We start from the raw sequence: 18,606 nt of genomic DNA on the forward strand, positions 1-18,606 counted from the left end.
GCTGTGACACTGCCCAATGGTAGGGGTGGCCTTGAATGTTTGAATTTGACGCGACAGATCTGGGCCCAAATTTGTAGCTGACTATGAATCAGTCTCAGCCTACCCACCACCACCACCAATTGTGATGATAAAATGAGGGCTCTGTATAAACCCCTGCCTGCAAGGATCTCCAGATAAGATAAAAATTAACAAAATGTGAGTGCTCTAGCCCCAACATCTGTGCTGTACAACAGAAGTCAAAGTTCTGTGTTTTACTAACATAAATGACAAGAATGTGTAGTAAAAACAATTTAATAGTGGAAGCAGAATTCAAGCTTGCTCAACTGCAGACAAGTCAAGTTTGCATACCTGAATTCTCATGTCAGCTGAAGAAAATCATACCATTGTTATTCTTTACCACTTAGTTTTTTCTGCTAAGTCACATTGAGGATAGATCACAACCATTATTTTATGTCATAGGATCATATTCAACAAAACTGCATCCCTGCTGGGATACTAGTTTACAACACCCCAGCTTCTAGTTCAAAGAACTAAGCAATAGGTTTTTTTCTACTGACCAGTTATGTTGTGTTCCTGGGCAACAAAAATGTGTGGATGAGTTTTGCCACTCAAATAGTGGTGGATACTTCTAGAGCCCGTATATATGGATAAGCTATGTCAACACTGCACTCTTGTCTTAATGAACACATAGAAGTCCCACCACTTCATTGTTACCAGGCTACACAACAGCATCGGCTGCTGCATTAGTAAGGGAAATGATGGGATATGAATTACTACATTTTTCACCCATGTCTCTACATTTGTGCTAGACAAACGGCAGTCCCTTTGCTCTCTCCACTTGCTCCTTTTACCAGCTAGTGAATCTAACACAGCGATTTTGCTTGAAAAGTAACTAAAACCAAAAGGAAAAGGGACCAACTGCTGCAAGGACATTCTTTCCATCATGAAATAAGAGCGAGGCAGCACCATTTCTCCTCCAAAAGATGACACACTGGTAGCCAGCAAGACATTACAAAGGAATGCCATGAACATGACAGGCAGAGAAGCAACTCCAATTGATGTCAGTGGAGGAAAGTGACTTTGGAATCCCTTCTTACACCAAGATGTCATGCTAGAAAGGAGAGGCATAACAGGAGTAGAATGGATTCAGTCACTCACTATGAAATATGGTGCCGCCAGCCTTTGATGCCCGCAATGTAACTATCTTCAACAATGAGTTATCAGCCCTTCTAGGAAGGCATCACTGGATACAGAACTCTCCTTAGAGAGGCAGTATTAGAAGGAAAACCCAGGCTCCAGCTGGATTACATTTGCAGTTCACATCAGCCCAGAGGGGCAGGCACACTTTAAGGTGTAATATTGGACAAGTTCAGGGGTGACACACGGCGTGTTGGAGTGTTATTGGCAGATAGTGAAGAAGGAAGCAAGAAAGGTGTGGCAATCTCTGTGGACGAGGTCTCCCCTTGATTTCGTAACTGTAAGATTTGCCGCAAGAGGGCCTTCCCTTCTTCTCTTGTCTGCAAGAGAAATGAAGTTGCATGAGCAAAGAGCAAACACAGTGCAATAACTAGAAAGGGGGCACATGGGTGTTCCTGTGCAAAGATCAGCCATTCTGAATTGCAATCAGACTTGTGGTTCAATGTCAGATCTAGCAAGCCTTTAGATACTCCAAATCCCATGATATATTTCTCCCTGAAGTGGCTACTCCAGCAAACTATTCACTAACTCTGGGGTGGGGAACATCTGGCCCATGTGCCAAATTTGGCCTGCAAATCTGTTTTCTCTAAACCATGCCCACCTGTCCCATACCCAGTGTCCTATGTGACATCAGGTGTGGAGAAGGTAGAGACATGGCTTTGTCAGCTGCACAACCAAGTTTCCCTTTAAGAAAGCTGGCTGTCAAGCATTTGGGAAGTGCTGAACAATGAAACTTTGACAGGAGAGGTAGGGCAACCCACCTGTCAATCATCTGATATTGCGATGCCACCCACCTGTCAAGGTTGGCCCAACGGGGTAGGAAACATCTGGCCTGCTGTGCCAAAAGGATTCCCCATGCCAAACCAACTCATCAACAGGATTCTAAATACTTTACTTCCTGTTCATGCTTTCTCTTTATCTATTTCATGGGCAAGCTAACCTGCAGGCCATATAAAGCCCACTAAGATGTTTTTGGGTGACCTGCAAGCACATATCTGCACATTTTCATGTTTTATCCATGTAACTAGCAACACATTTCTTACCAGGCAAAAACTAGCTACCTCCATTTCCACAAGGAATGAAAACTTGTTAGCAGATTTCTTTACTTGCTTTTCACACAGCTCTTGTCATGATCTGGTGTATTATTGATTGGTTCTATTATTAGAGGTAGATGGGTGAGCTCTCTGACAATCCTGAAGGATTTAGATTATTGTTCTAGAAAAGAGTTGGGCTTTCAGTCTCTCTTTTAGGTTCTTTCAAAATCCTGTGTAAGTATGACTTAACACATGTGTGGCCTCAAACCATTATATCCATAGCCAAGTGTTACCATAAAGCACCAATGCTGCAGCAAGCAAAGGCTCTAGCAGCTCAGCCAGCTGCTTGTGGCTGGAAAGCCAGACAGGATGTTTGTGACTGTTGCCATGGGAACAAAGGGGCAGTCCATTCTGTACTGAGCACCGGATGTTAGCTCAGTGTGTGTGTGTCATATGACCCGTACTGGATGTACTTGGGAGGAGTTTCTCCTTGCTGTTGTTGAGTGCAGACATGATTCTCTGTACTGATGTAAGAGGCAGAAATAAATGATGTAAATAGTTTTCTGTCTGCTTCTTTCCCCTCCCTGGGGACACCAAAGGGGAGAGAGGAAGAACGGTGTGTTCCTCTCATACATCTGAGAAGAATCGCCGGACCTCGCCTGCTTATCAGCAGAGGTTGGGAGACGCGGGGAGGTCGACAGGAATATCTGCCGGTGCCTACGCTTGTGGCACATTCCTCTGACCCAGGCAGAATTCCAACAGTGGCAGCCTTCGGATGGTTGCGATTCATCGGACATCTGCATGAGAGGCTGGTGGATTGTCCTCCTCTGCTCCAAGGAGGAAGAGAAGCGTCTGAGAACAGCCAGAGGCTCCACAGACAGCTGGTGGAAAGAAGAGGTGTTTTCCAAGCAACGGAGCTCAAGGTATGCTGCATTTCGGGCTAAAAGTGTGAACGCAGGAAGATTAATTCCCTGGTTCACGGAGCTGCGTTTCAAAGAAAACAAAAGCTCCGGAGGAAGAGGCCTGCAGCTTGAAGGCTGAAGCCTGCATTCCACAAATTTTTGTGGTAGATAAGATGTCCTCTTGAAATGCATTGTTGCTAGGCAACGGAAAGTTGGAAAGTTACTGGCAGAGGGGCTGGACAGTGAGCCTGGGAAAGCGAAACAAAATCAGAGAATGTTTTGGCTACAAGGTTTACGAGCTCTTGGAAGGGACTTTTCAATAGCAGCCTGAGTTTAGCTGCCAGGTGCAAAGAGCGTAAACAATTTGCAGTTTGCTGCATGAGAAAGAAAAAAACAGCTGTTGGATTTTACAGCTTGTTTGGAGGTGAAAGAGGCTTGGCTTCAAGATGGATGCCAAGAAAGGGGGAGGTTTGCCTTGCTCACCTCCCTTAACCCCTGACAATTATTCATCTTGGTCTGTAAAGATGAAGGCCCTGCTGCAGAATCAGAGGCTTTTTGATGTAATTGAAAACCCCATCCCTGCAGCACCAACCGGAGGTTGGGAATCACGGAATGTAAGGGCCAGGACTGCTATAATTCTGTGTGTCTCAGATGATCAGTTGGTGCATGTTCAGCATTTAGAAAATGCGAAAGAGGTATGGGACACGCTGCGTACAACGCATCAGAGAGATGCTGGTTCTTCAGCGTTGCTGTATTTTGAGAAATTGACCAATCTGAGACTTGCGCCTGATGGAGATGTTCAAGCGCACCTGACAGAAATGAAGTTTCTGCGTCAACAGATGGTGGAACGCAATTTTCGTCTTCAGGAGGAAGTGTTTTGCTTCATGATGATAAACAGCCTTAGCCGCACCTACAAGGTTGTTGCCAGTCAGCTTGGTTCCCTACCGGCCGCGCAGCTGACCGCGGAGAGAGTTTGTGCTGTGGTCCTGAATGAACACGACAGACTTGCTGCACTGGAAGAAAAAGACAGGGGGAGGGAAGAACAGAGTTCTAATTCCCCCACTGCTGATGCTACTGGGAAGCATGGTGTAGCATTGAGTGCTGTCCGATGCTACAATTGTGGACAGACTGGGCATCTACAGCGAAACTGTAAGAAGCCGCGCCAGTCAAGAGGAGCAAAGAGCAGCTCTACGAAGCCTCAGGCGTCAGGCAAAAGCCGTACCAAGTGCCAGGTGAAACCTGCAAAGGCTATGATGGCGAAAGGAACCACGCCAGATGTTGGGAACTCGTTCATAATTGACACGGGCGCCACGGTTCATATGTGCCCGCACAGACAACTATTTTCGACGTTGAGGAAGCAAAGCTTCACTGTGAAACAGCCCAACGGTCAGGAGTTGGAAGCGACTGGAATTGGGACTGTGTATCTTGAGAGTCTGAACTTGACTATAAATGATGTTTACCTGGTTCCAGAACTGAGATTTAATCTGCTGAGCGTGTCGCAGATTGCAAAGAAAGGACTGAAACTGTCCTATGATGCTAAAAGCTGCAAGATCTACAAAGATGGAGAACTGATTCTTACTGCCAAAGAGAAAGATGGACTGTATTTGTTGACTTTTGATCAAAGTGATTACATGAAATGTAATTCTTCTGATGTTTCTAACGAAATCTCTCTAGCAGGTGTGACCAGTGTGAGCACCAGGAAGGTGACTAAGACCAAGAAGGTCGACAGAGCATTTCAGCGGGTGTATGCTGATGTGATTGGTCCTCTAGAACCATCTAGAGGCGGTGCACGATTTTACCTTGTGTGTGTGGATTGTTTCACAAATTATTCTTGGGTTTATATGATGGAGAAACCGCAAGAAACTTTAGAAAAGTTTCAGGAGTTTTGTGACAAGGTTAAAAGTATGCATGATGCTAACATTGATTGTCTTTTCACAGATGAGAAGCAAATTTTTCTGTTACAGAAGTTTCAGAAGTTCCTGGATGGAAAAGGGATAGACCACAAAGTTGCAGTCTCGCAAGAAGCGTGGAACAAGGGGGTCTGTGTAAAAGTGAACAAAGAATTGCAAAAGGGAATGAATGCGCAATTGCTGAGTTCACATTTGCCACATGAATATTGGGCCGAATCGCTAGCGTCCTATCTTCATGTGTGGTTGAGAAAAGTCTCAACAGAGTTGGGATGTTCTCCTTTTGAGAAGCTGTTCAATAGAAAACCTTCTGTTGCCTATTTTAAGGTTTTCGGGTCTCATGTGAGAACAGAAGCTCCAGGTGGAGTAAAGAATGCCAGAGGCATTTTTGTGGGTTATGAAAAGGGTCTCTACAGAGTAATTTTGTCTGAATCTGGTCAGGTGATTCTCACAAAGTTCCTAGAGAGTGCTCCAAAGCAAGAGCGGATAGTACAGACATTTCCCGCAGGAAACGATGATGATGATGATGATGAGTTTGATCTTATTGAGTTCAGTAGTACTGATGATGACAGCGATAGCTCAGACAGCTCAGTTGTCACAGTCATTGAGAGGAAATCTCACATAATGACTAGACCCTCAGAAGAGGAGGATGAACCATTGATTAAGCTTAGTACTGGTTCTCCAGAGAGTTCAGAGGCTGAACCAGAAAGCACAGAAGAGCAGCAACTTTTACGTAGGTCTGAGAGAGCAACGAAGGGTGTACCACCCAAGAGGTATTCAAAGGAGTTTGCTAACCTTGCATATGTTGCTATTGTAAACGACCAAGGACAGATTGAAGCTGTGTCTGAGTCAGAGACAAAGGCACAACAGAGAGGTGTTAACCGAGGTAATGCGAAGTCACACAACCAGAGAGGTACATTGGTTAAACCAGTGGCGGGTAGTTCCAAGGGTGGAACTGAAACAACAGGGGAATGTTATAAATATAACAACTGTTTGTTTTCTTCTCTGGATGACACTTTGCTCGCAGCACACATTGATACTTTAGGGGGAGTATGTTACCATAAAGCACCAATGCTGCAGCAAGCAAAGGCTCTAGCAGCTCAGCCAGCTGCTTGTGGCTGGAAAGCCAGACAGGATGTTTGTGACTGTTGCCATGGGAACAAAGGGGCAGTCCATTCTGTACTGAGCACCGGATGTTAGCTCAGTGTGTGTGTGTCATATGACCCGTACTGGATGTACTTGGGAGGAGTTTCTCCTTGCTGTTGTTGAGTGCAGACATGATTCTCTGTACTGATGTAAGAGGCAGAAATAAATGATGTAAATAGTTTTCTGTCTGCTTCTTTCCCCTCCCTGGGGACACCAAAGGGGAGAGAGGAAGAACGGTGTGTTCCTCTCATACATCTGAGAAGAATCGCCGGACCTCGCCTGCTTATCAGCAGAGGTTGGGAGACGCGGGGAGGTCGACAGGAATATCTGCCGGTGCCTACGCTTGTGGCACATTCCTCTGACCCAGGCAGAATTCCAACACCAAGAGGGGTCTCAGTGGTGGCACTGTGGGTAGAAGCAGGAATTGGACCCAGTGAAGAAGTCCACAGATGATGTGTTGGGTACTCACGTCATTGAATGCACAGCATTTCTGGGCACAGGCTGAGGCTTCATCCCAGAGTTTACACTTGAAATAATATTGAGCCAGGTAGCGGAAGGCAGTGCTTACTTCCAGGTGCTCCACTATCTCCTAGAATAGAATAAAGGTATTTGTGGTTTGGTTCAGGGTAAATTCATTTCTTATATCAAGATTTAGTATTAACCTGGGAGAAACTGAGTATTTACAACTTTTTATTTAAAAAATCCAATTTAAATACAATGTTTTTCTTTTTAAAAAAACAACAACAGCTGTTTTTATCCACTCTGTATATCCTTCACTCTTTCATTCCCAAAATCATTTGGAACTGACTCACCCCACAAGAATAGATATCTTGTATGTATTTGATATAGCACTGAGCAGCTTGCTCCGATTCATTCAACTGTTCATGAAGCCTGGGAAAGAAGAAAAAAAAGGCAAAAGTGTGTTCTTGCTTAAAGGATAAGACCACCGCTATAAGAGAAGAAAAGGGACGCGGGTGGCACTGTGGGTTAAACCACAGAGCCTAGGACTTGCCGATCAGAAGGTCGGAGGTTCAAATCCCCGCAACGGGGTGAGCTCCCGTTGCTCGGTCCCTGCTCCTGCCAACCTAGCAGTTTGAAAGCACGTCAAAGTGCAAGTAGATAAATAGGTACCGCTCCGGTGGGAAGGTAAACGGCATTTCAGTGTGCTGCTCTGGTTCGCCAGAAGCTGCTTAGTCATGCTGGCCACATGACCCGGAAGCTGTACGCCAGCTCCCTCGGCCAATAAAGCGAGATGAGCGCCGCAACCCCAGAGTCGGCCACGACTGGACCTAATGGTCAGGGGTCCCTTTACCTTTATAAGAGAAGAAGCTACCTCTTGTCCACTATAAGTATTCAGTATGTAGTTGATGGGATTATCCTAATAACAAATGACATGCTTTGGAGTAAGCCTAGGTAGCCTATCAAATGTGAGCTGCATTTATGGGGGGAAAGACATTAAGCAATGTCTTAATCTCTGCGCCTGTCACTCACAGGTATTTCCCAGGGGTCATTTTCATCAAGGTAGGCAAACATTCCATTTCCTACTGTAGCAATTTTAGTTTTATATTTATCTTGATATACATTATAAAATACTTTTTATACTTAGTTTATGTGTAGCCATTTAATTATTGCCAGTACCTGTATGAATGCACACTGTGTGACGCACCAAGAGCACATGCCGATACCAAGAACTATGGAAAAACCACTAGTAGTTATCCAGAATATTGCTGCCATAAAGGTCAAAGATAATCTGGAGTACTTCCCCTAAATAATTTCCTGGGATCACAAGGACTAAGAGCTATGCAGAAAGACAGGAAACATCCACATCATAAAGTCTGCAGACTAAGATTTCAGTCCAAAAGGCAGTGGTCAGATAAGGAGGTTTTGCCAATCTATCCAAGAAAAGCAATATAAAACTACTACTTACTTTGCTAGTTTCACCAGTGCCATTTTTTCCACATCTCCAACAGCATAGGCTCTCCAATAACACTGTCAAGAAAAAAACAACAAATGCAAAACTGTCTAGTCCAGAGTCAGAGGTGATATTGCCTACACTCCTGCCTAGCAGAGATGAATGAATAGTATGAAGCATATCAGAAGTAACATAATACAAGACTATAGGAGTGATAACTCCAATAAACCTAGCTCCAAGTTTTGGACAATATTTCCCTCTTTTTTTCGAACAGAGGATGAAGAAATAATGCCATCTGAAGATCTGATTGCTATTATTACATGGAAGAAAAGTGCAAACAGAATAAAAGCTCAGTTCTGGAAACTGCTCAATTTTTAGCACTTTCCCCCAGTACCTATGTTCCAGCTACATAACCTACATTCACCAGTCCGTTCTCAAGAGGCAATGAATGGACAGAGGCAATTCAATTGTTATGACAAAACAGCACAGCAGAAATACACTAGCATTTCCTTTATCTGGTTCAGGATAATCCCCACTGCTGCTGCTCAAATGCAAATCCATGTCCCGCCCTACCTTTTTGGCTTCCACTAGCTGATTCAATTTCTCGTAACATTCTCCAAGAGCTACCAGCATACGGGAATCATTGGGCCTGTGAAAAACATGAAACTATCAGCTGGCTCACAAAAAGACCGAACAAGCTCAGACTTCTAAAGCTACCTAAAACCCAATGAGCACTAACCCTCACTTTTAAATCTAGTAGCACAACAGTCTTTTTTTTGTCAATGTCCCAAAAGAAGAGACTAAAATCAAACACTTAAAACCCAGCTGTTGGGACTTGTTATGATTTCAAAATTGAGTTTTAAAATTTGGATTGTCCCATGCACCCTTCCTTTAACTGTAGAGTAGGAAGAGTCTGGGAGCAATGGAGAGATACGGGTAGCTATATTAAGTGCCAAATTCTCATTATTTTTTTGCAAAAGTAAAGATCAGATTATCTTTTAAATGACATGTAAGATCCCCTGCCTCCGGTCAATCTGCACTGAAACATTAGATTTTGTAATTTTCAGGGCAGACATGGCAATGCGCATCCCTATTTCATTTACAGCAAGCTGACTCCATACACTGATAATGGCAGCTACTAAAAAGAGTTAGACACAAGGACAGTATCTATACTGGGCAGTTTTACCTGAGCTGATGGGCCCGCCGATAGTAATAGAGACAGTAAAAGGGCATCTTGAGGATCTCATATGTTTGCCCCAATCCGTACCACGCTCTGTAGTCTCTTTTATTCACTTCTATGGCATGTCTAGAAGAGAGAAAGCCACAGGAATTCTTTGAAAGAGAATATAGGCATATGGCACAAATGGAGGTAAGATCATAACAGTCTGCATTTGTTAAAAAAGAAAGGCACAAGCAGAATCAATTGGGAGAGTAACAACAATAGAAAAAGATCTTGTTAAAAGTACTCCCCACCCCAGGTGGTAACCAGAAATAAGCCTTCGTTTTTGGAAGGCATCTGCACACGCACCTATATGCCTGAATAGCTGCTGATGTGTTTTTCATTTCCATATATTCGTGTCCCATGAGGGTCCATGCTCCAAGGTATCGAGGATTCAGCTTCAACGCTCTCTGGAAATAGAGAGCTGCTTTTTCATGCTGTGAGCGCAAACTATAGTAGTTCCCTATGGCAAAAGCACAATGAAAAGTGAGCAGAGAGCAGCCAGGGACTGGGAAACAACAACTCTGCTAACACCCTTTCATGTGAAAGAGGATCATGTCCTGCAGCTTCCTCCCATCCCTCTTCAAGCAAGCAAGGCCTCTCACCAATCACACAGCAGGTCTCAACACGGTACTTGTCAATCTCACATAGGTTGTGGGCCAAATAGCTCAGTTCAGGCTTCATACTCTAGTGGGATAAAGGAAAGTGGTAAGCTTAAGGACAGAAACCGGTGGGTGGGGGTGGAACTGCAGGGATGGAAACACACTCTTGTAACACCAGTGCATGAAAAGAAAGAAGGAACAGCATTTCAAGCCACAAAATCAGTCACTAGATTGTCTGAACTAGGAGAGTCCAACGAGAACAACAAATCTTGGGATGTTTGGAAGTCATCAGCAACAGGGACTACCAAAGACTTGGCAATTTCATACAATATCCAGAATAACTTCACAAACCGGTTCCAGGCAACTGGAACATCTCCCTGTAGCAAATGTTTCCTGATTCTGTTTGCCGTTATATACTTTCACTTGATAGTGCAATGCTGTTATTTGCTTACAGACCAAATTTCCCTACTGGGGTTTACCGCTAAGAAAACATGAGTAAGTTTAAGGGATATAGACAGAAAAGTTCTCTACACAAACTGAAGGATTGCGAGCAATTTAAGGTTGAGGTAGGGTCATATGCAGCAGCGGCCAGCATGGTAGTACAGGAAGTGACTGCCTACCTGGCTCCCCAATGCAATGCATTGCTGCCAGTTACCAAGACGTCAGGCAGCAGGGAACTCAGCACAATACAGACAGAGCAGCTCAGCCAATCCAGTGCTCCTCCCACTGTGCCAAGCTCCCTGCTCCCTCCCACTCTCCCCTTCAGTAACATGGCTTTGGGAAGACTGCTGAGCAACTCCATCCTGCCCACACCACCCACTACTCAACCTATAACGTATTTCAGATTGAGAAAAAAAGTACTCACCCTGACATAGAGCAGATTAGAGAAGGTGTCCATATTTTCTATCCTGTAAGGGTCTTGTTTTCTTAGTTCATTGAAGATGGACAAAGCTTTATCAATATCTGAGGAAAGAGAAAGGCAGGCACTGAGAAAAAAAGCAGGAAACAAAACACCAGAAGGCCCAAATCTGGAAGGATTCACTGACCTCTGATATTGTGATAGGCCACTGCAATCTGAGAGATAATGTAGGTGCTCTTCGAAAATCCTGCATCAATAAGACTCTGGTACTTCTGCAAGGCCTCATCTATCAGCTGCAGCTCTGTGTAGATGTGTGCCAGGAAGAACTCCTTTATCCAGGTATCTGGCAAGGACAGGAACTTCAGCTGGCAACAACCACAAACAAAGAGGGACACATTTAGAGAAGCAGTCTACAGCAGCCCCCAAGAACTGCAGGAAAGGTTACAACATGGGCTCGGTTCTCTCTACCCACTCAATGGAAAGAATGCTAACACCTCCAAGTGCTACTGAATTACTTAAGATTTGCTGGCAAATTCAAGTATTCCAAATCAGAAAAACCACCAAATACTGTACTGACCTCATGATAGTTCATGGATCAAATAGTACCAGAAAATAGTGGCCGGATCTGAATTTATATCCTGCCTTTCCTCCCAAAGAAATCCAGGGCAGCAATCATCACACACCTGCACCCAAGAATCCCGCAAATTACCATTTCTTTGTCTGTGATCAAGTTACAAAGCTCCAGCCAGGCCCCCCAGTGCAATGGTAAAACATGGGTAGCTTCAACAAATACATCAATGGCCTCTTTCACCAGGTCCAGCTTTCGCAGCACAACTCCATACCTAGGGGGGTACAGAGAAAGAGTAAGAGAAACACTACTAGGGCAAGAGCCTATGCCATCCCCATGCCCTAGTCTGACATTTTGTGTGGTGAATTGCATGCACACAAACATATAAGAATCTCTATTCATTTCACAATCCCAACTTCATCATACCTGGATGTAAACATATGGCTATTCCCTACAATATGTCATTAGTGCATCACTTCAGTGCTTACAGATAAAGGCCAAATCCATCCAGCTCTCTGGCTTTGCGTTTCTTGCTAAGCTCTACCCGTAGCTCTCTTAGAACTTCATTCTTCACTTGCCCCTTTTCCAATGGACCTGTAAACAGAGTAATCTGTTATTTAGTACTATTAGCAGTACGTGTTTATAAAACCATTTTTACATATTGTACTGCAAAGATTCTGCCAAATTTTTGTTTAAAGAAAATGGTGGTACTATTGCAGAACTTTTTGAGGACTACTGCTTTAGACAGATGCTAAACTAGCTTAAATATAGAACAATGTATGATGGGGAAAGGGAAATTTATTTAACAGTTAAATTTTGCTCATGTTTTGCATTTTCTTCTTTAAAAAGATTAATCAATAGTTGAAGAAAAAATAATTTGTAGTCTTGGAAACCGTAAATCAAGCGTTAAAATCCAAACTGGAGAAAGTTGTGTGTTGGTTTCTTACCCAGACTATCCACTGTTTCATCATCCTTCTTTTTTTCACCTGACTGCAAACAAACAAATTTTAAAAAGAATTTTAAGAACCAGCAATTTTCTATCATGAGATGTTCACTTAGACATGACATGGGTCCAGCTACTAGAAGCAAATAGAAAAAAACTTCACTTTCTAGATATATCACATAATCTTTATGACGAGAAGGAGGAAATCAAGGAATGGGAACTGATTTATCTTATTAACTCACCAGGTACCTGGAGTACATATATAGGAAATAGGCCTTCTGGCTCTTGCAGCCCCGGAGGAAGTAAGCAGCCCTGTCATACTCTTTCAGATCAAAGTAAGATTTAGCAAGGGTGTAGGCATCCAAGTCACGAGCATCCTCCTAAGGACAAGAAATTAAAAAGTTAAATTCCAATGTAATGAATTCCTTAGACACCTTCGTTTGTCAAGTAACAAAAGCAAATGCTTTTCTTGCTTCTGGTTTCCACTGAAAAACAAAATACTGGGTTGAAAACAGCAGTTCTCAAATGACGTCTGGCTGACCAAATTCCTATTCTCTAATACAATATGAGCTTCTCTGAGAATAATAGAAAATCAGTTTAATTTTATGATATTTTAAGCCTTGATGACAAGAGAGCAAAGGGGGAGAGATTAAGCCCACACAAGCTAAAAAGAAGGGACCCTAAGAAAGCAAACTGGTTGCATTAAAAATTGTTTGCCTGGCAAGTGACCCTAGCACTGCTAGAAGCAATATTGGGAACCAAGGGTCCTCTAATCTTTGGATTGCAGCCAGAACCCTTCCCTCCAACTCAGCTACAAAGAACTGAGCATTAAATAAACGTACACTTCTCTCATCCCTTCCTTAAACAAGTAAAGCCTTCAAGTGGATTAGAAATGCAAACTGACTTGCAAATGGAGCCTGCTTGTCTTTTTTCTAAGCATTACTGTTTTCAATTGCCACAACATTTAAAGTTATGATTTTATAGGATAATACATCAGAGCAGCCTCATGTTTTATGTGTTGCAAAAACGAGCCCTCCTCCCGTACGTACCTCTGTGAGTTCAGGTGCAGGAGGCAGCTCATTAAAGGGCAGAGGGTCCAGGGCAAAAGCCAGCTCTGAGGCCCTACAACAAGAAAGCCCACTGCAGCTTAAAAAACACCACTTTCTGCCAGTCTGGCTCACTATACAGTGGTACCTCGGGTTACAAACGCTTCAGGTTACAAACGCTTCAGGTTACAGACTCTGCTAACCCGGAAGTAATACCTCGGGTTAAGAACTTTACCTCAGGATGAGAACAGAAATTGCGCGCCATCAGCGGGAGGCCCCATTAGCTAAAGTGGTACCTCAGGTTAAGAACAGTTTCAGGTTAAGAACGGACCTCCGGAACGAATTACGTATGTAACCAGAGGTACCACTGTACTCATTACATACAACAGGGGAAGGGAACCTTTTTCTGTACAAGGGCCATTTTCCCTCATATGCAACTTTCCGGGGGCAGCATGATGCTGGGGTGTGCGTGGGTGTGTGTGTGTAGAGGCAAAGAGTGGGAGGCACAACTAATGTGACTCTCACCTTTGTACAAGAGGCAGCCTCCTATGTTTCCAGGCTCACTGCATCCAGGCAAAAACCCTTGAGGACATAGAGGAGGGCCATAGCAGTGTGTAGCCTGGGAAAGAGCCATAGCCAGCAGGCAGTTTCAAGAGCAGGACACAGCAGCTTGATGAGCTGCATTTGGCCCCCAGGACTAAGGTTCCCCAACATGGACAATAGCATGCACAGACTTCCCATACACAGGGCTGGATTTAGGTTTGATGAGGCCCTAAGCTACTGAAGGTAATGGGGCCCTTTATATGTCCAGCTGTCCTTTGTCAACAACAACAAATTGTTGCTGTTTTTTGTGTTGAATATATGCTACAGTGGTACCTCGCAAGACGAACGCCTCACAAGACGGAAAACCCGCTAGACGAAAGGGTTTTCCGTTTTGGAGGCGCTTCGCAAGACGAATTTCCCTATGGGCTTGCTTCGCAAGACGACAGCCCATAGGGAAATATCCGGGACAGCGGGGAAGCGCAGCGCGTCTTCCCCACTGTCCTCGGACCTCCTCCGAAGCCGGGCGGTGGGGCGGGAACGCCTCCTCCCGCCGCCGCCGGGCTTCGGAACGATGCTCCGAAGCCGGGCGGCGGGGAGGGAACACCTTCTGAAGGCGGGCGGGGGGCGAAAGTCTTTGTTCCCCCCTGCCTGCCTTCCCGGGAGAGCGGAGAAACACAGCGCGTTTCTCCGCTGTCCCGGAGGGCTTTTGAAGGCAGGCGGGGGGAGCAAAGACTTTCGCCCCCCGCCCGCCTTCAGAAGAGGTCCAGGACCTCTTCTGAAGGCTGGCGGGGGGCAAAAGTCTTTGTCCCCCCTGCCTGCCTTCCCAGGGGCTTTTAAATCGCCCCGGACAGCGGAGAAGTCCTCCGCTGTCCCGGGGCGATTTTAAAATGCCGCCCGCCAGCATTTTAAGATCGCCCGGACAGGGGAGAAGTCCTCCGCTGTCCCGGGGTTTTTTAAAATGCTGGGGGTGGGAAGAAAAGCCCTCGTCCCCCCCCCCCCCAGCCTTCAGAAGAGGTCGGGGGACAGACTGTCCCCGGACCTGGTCTGAAGGCGGTTTCCCTAGGAACGCATTAATTGATTTTCAATGCATTCCTATGGGAAACCGTGCATCGCAAGACGAAAAACTTGCAAGACGAAGAGACTTGCGGAACGAATTAATTTCGTCTTGCGAGGCACCACTGTATATGGTAATTTATGGATCTAACAGGTCCATACACGACACAAAACACTGATGCTGTATGTAGGTTTTATTTTATTTGTTTTTTAGCTTGTATTTTGGAAATGTACAGCCAGTTTTTTTAATTTAATTTTTTTGGGGGGCCTCAAGCGAGTGGGGCCCTAAGCTATAGCTTGTTTAGCCTATATGTAAATCCAGCCCTGCTCATACATCCTCACATGGCAGGCGGCCTGCAGCCCGATATAGCTGGCACTGCAGTGTGCACATTGTGCACAGACCCATCATAAGCCATAATACTTAAGCAACCTTAGTAACTACCAGAACGGCGCTCCCCCAAAACAGACAGTCAGCCCCCTACTATAATTCAGCTGTGCAATAGCCGAATGACACCTGGCCATGCCAAAGAGCACGCTGCCGAGGTCTTTTATTCCTCGCCCTTCCCTACGGCGACAGCATCCCGTCGCCCCAGAGCGCCCCTTGCAGCCTGCGGAGCCCCCGTTCTGCTGGAGACCCTGCACGCAGCCCTCCCGCGACTCAAGAGAGAGCACGCGCAGCCCTTTCTCCGCCACCGCCGCGGCCTCCTCACCACTTCCCGCTGTGCTGCAGGCCGCGCTCCCGGCTCCGCTCCGCCACGTCCAGCAGCTGCTTCTTGATCCCGCGCAGGTCGGAGAAATCCGCACTGGTGGACCCGGCCACAACCGCTGGCACCGTGGTAGTCGCCGCCATCTTCCCGCAGACGCAAGCGCCGACCAACCAAAGGCAAGCCTCGCTCCTCGGCTCGCGCGCGACGCAGCCCCGCAACCCTATTGGAGGACGCCGCTCGGCTCCTTCGCGCGACCTTCCACTAATGAAAACTGGAGGCCTGGAACTCCTGGACCCTGATTGGCCGAGAAGTGACAGCCTGGAGGAGGCGCGAGTGAGATAAATTCCGAGCCCGCCGATGGTTCTTCCTCGGTCTCCCTCTCCTGCAGGATGAGTGTTGTTGCTCTAGCAGGGGGAGGCAAACTAAGGCCCGGGGGCCGGATCCGGCCCATTCACGTTCTAGATCCGGCCCGCGGACGGTCCGGGAATCAGCGTATTTTTACATGAGTAGAATATGTGCTTTTATTTAAAATGCATCTCTTGGTTATTGTGGGGCCTGCCTGGTGTTTTTACATGAGTAGAATGTGTGCTTTTATTTAAAATGCATCTCTCTCTGGGTTAGGGTTAGGGTTAGGGTTAGGAATTCATTCATTATTTTTTTCCAAAATATAGTCTGGCCCCCCACAAGGTCTGAGGGACAGTGGACCAGCCCCCTGCTGAAAAAGTTTGCTGACCCCTGCATGGCATGCAGGAGCTTGAACTAGGCACCTGCTCTGCGATTTAGGGAGCAGATTAGAGTACGTTTATCCTACCTACGTCTGGGTAAAAAATGGTGCAATACCTCAATATTTATTTCCTTGCATTTCCTAGATATAAGGAAAATAGGTATTTGTAAAACATGAATGTGCAATCAGAATGGGCCTAAAGTTCTGGCTCCTATTCCTTTGCAATCCTAGAAACCTAAAAAAAAATACCAAAACCCCCTGGTTTTTGCTTACTGACAAGTGATTGATGGATGATCAACACGGTGTTTTCCCGTCTAGCAGATGCACACCCATAAGCTGTTCTTTAGCATTATTGATTGTATTGCACATAATCGTTGAATAAATCTGGTATACCATGAAACACTTGGTGTTTTGAAGTTGTAATCCTATGATACTTTCCTAGGAGTAAATCCCATTGGATTTAGTAGGATTTATTTCTGAGTAGACATACATGGGATGCGGGTGGTGCTGTGGGTTAAACCACAGAGCCTAGGGCTTGCCGGTCAGAAGGTCAGCCGCGACGGGGTGAGCTCCCGTTGCTCGGTCCCTGCTGCTGCCAACCTAGCAGTTCGAAAGCATGAAGTGCAAGTAGATAAATAGGTACTGCTCCAGCGGAAAGGTAAGTGGCGTTTCCGTGCGCTGCTCTGGTTCACCAGAAGTGACTTAGTCATGCTGGCCACATGACCTAGAAGCTGTACGCCGGATCCTCGGCCAATAAAGCAAGATGAGCATCGCAACCCCAGAGTCGTCCGTGACGACCTAATGGTCAGGGGTCCCTTTAGACATACATGGGATTGCATTATAAACCTGGATGATCCTAGTCTTGTTATTACACATACAGCCCAAATCTAACCATGCTACTCAAAAGATTCATTAATTTTAGTGGAATGTACAGCCAAACAGGGTTTTAGTTGTACCATGAATTATTATTTTTTGTATGGTATGATTTTATTGATTTTACAAATAATCCAGGCTGAGGCAGATAAATTCCAAAACCATATAGATTGGTATGGGTAGAAGCTCTGAATGAAATGTTCTGATATCATCTAATAAAATAGAAATGACAATTTGTGAAGAATTTAGAGATAAAAGAAGGATTCAGTAACTATATCTCATGTATGGTTTTTGTGGGTATGTAGATGTAGTTTATTCTGCATTTGTGGGTTTTTTGTTGGGGGTGTTTACATGGCCTCCCATGGAAATGACTTGATGGTAGTGAAAATATCTGTTTTCGTGCTTGCCGATCAGAAGGTCGGCAGTTCAAATCCCCACAATGGGGTGAGCTTCCATTGTTCAGTCCCTGCTCTTGCCAACCTAGCAGTTTGAAAGCACATCAAAGTGCAAGTAGATAAATAGGTATCGCTCTGGCAGGAAGATAAACCTTGTTTCCATGCACTGCTCTGGTTCGCCAGAAGCAGCTTAGTCATGCTGGCCACGACCCGGAAGCTGTCTGTGGACAAACCCTGGCTCCCTCTGCCTATAGAGCGAGATGAGCACCGCAACCCCAGAGTCGTCTGCGACTGGACCTAACAGTCAGGGGTACCTTTACCTTTACCTGCGCTGCTGGGATTTCCCTGCACTATGCCTAGTCTATCACTTGCAGTTGCTGTTTACTTTTGTGTGAGTTAAGAGTCCTTAGTCTCTGGCTGGACTACGCTCCTCATCCAGTTGGGCAGTAAGTCCTGCAGCAAGGGATGCTGGGAGTTGTGGTCCACCAGTGTCTGCTGGAGGCTACTCCAAGAGTGCTGCAGGAGACCCCTAGCGGTGCAAAAGTGTATTCCGTTTCTAACCTCACAAAAGAAATAAACAAGGCAGAGGGTGCTTCTATGCAGACGCTCTTTTCAGGAGGAATTCACATACTAGTAAATTCAGGATGTGCAATTAAAGTTGATTTGCAGGTCTTCCAAAAAAGTATTATCTTTCCCTATTGCAGGTTTGTTGTGCAATAAGGAAATTGAGGGCAAAATGCCGTGGAACGTGTGAGAAAACACTTGCTTTGATGTCACATCTAGCCTCTCCACAAACAAATCTGAGCAAATGCTCATTAAACTGCTGACATTGTCTAATTGCTCAGCAATCATATCAGGATGAATGCTCAATAAACAGGGTGTCTGGCAGTGCCCATAGCAGAAAAAGGGCCTTTTTCAAAAATTGGACATTGTATGCAGCCTGAATTAGTAACAATGGATAGATGCCAGTTGCAAA

General features: G+C 45.3%; 1 protein-coding gene across 1 annotated transcript; it reads right to left on the reverse strand.

The window, feature by feature from the left end:
- Positions 1-275: 275 nt before the first annotated feature.
- Positions 276-15,822, reverse strand: CDC23 (cell division cycle 23). Its single transcript, XM_080996169.1, has 16 exons — positions 15,642-15,822; positions 13,339-13,411; positions 12,532-12,669; positions 12,294-12,336; positions 11,835-11,940; positions 11,488-11,620; positions 10,966-11,143; positions 10,785-10,882; positions 9,923-10,004; positions 9,627-9,780; positions 9,285-9,404; positions 8,672-8,747; positions 8,114-8,175; positions 6,999-7,077; positions 6,656-6,775; positions 276-1,517 (listed from the first exon to the last, which is right to left on the reverse strand). The coding sequence occupies exons 1-16, from the start codon at positions 15,779-15,781 to the stop codon at positions 1,347-1,349; spliced, it is 1,773 nt and encodes a 590-aa protein (XP_080852295.1). The 5' UTR covers positions 15,782-15,822; the 3' UTR covers positions 276-1,346.
- Positions 15,823-18,606: the final 2,784 nt, after the last annotated feature.

Source organism: Podarcis pityusensis (genome assembly GCF_964106645.2).
Source record: "Podarcis pityusensis genome assembly, chromosome: 2".
NCBI lineage: Eukaryota > Metazoa > Chordata > Lepidosauria > Squamata > Lacertidae > Podarcis > Podarcis pityusensis.

Bases quoted from the DNA above. Each gene is read 5' to 3' on its own strand.
- CDC23 (XM_080996169.1), bottom strand. From the start codon at position 15,781: ATGGCGGCGACTACCACGGTGCCAGCGGTTGTGGCCGGGTCCACCAGT. The intron at 11,621-11,834 runs GTAAGCACTGAA...GTACCCCCCTAG, and splicing joins GATGGATTTGGCCTTTATCT to GTATGGAGTTGTGCTGCGAA. The intron at 10,005-10,784 runs GTGAGTACTTTT...TTATCCCACTAG, and splicing joins CTAATCTGCTCTATGTCAGG to AGTATGAAGCCTGAACTGAG.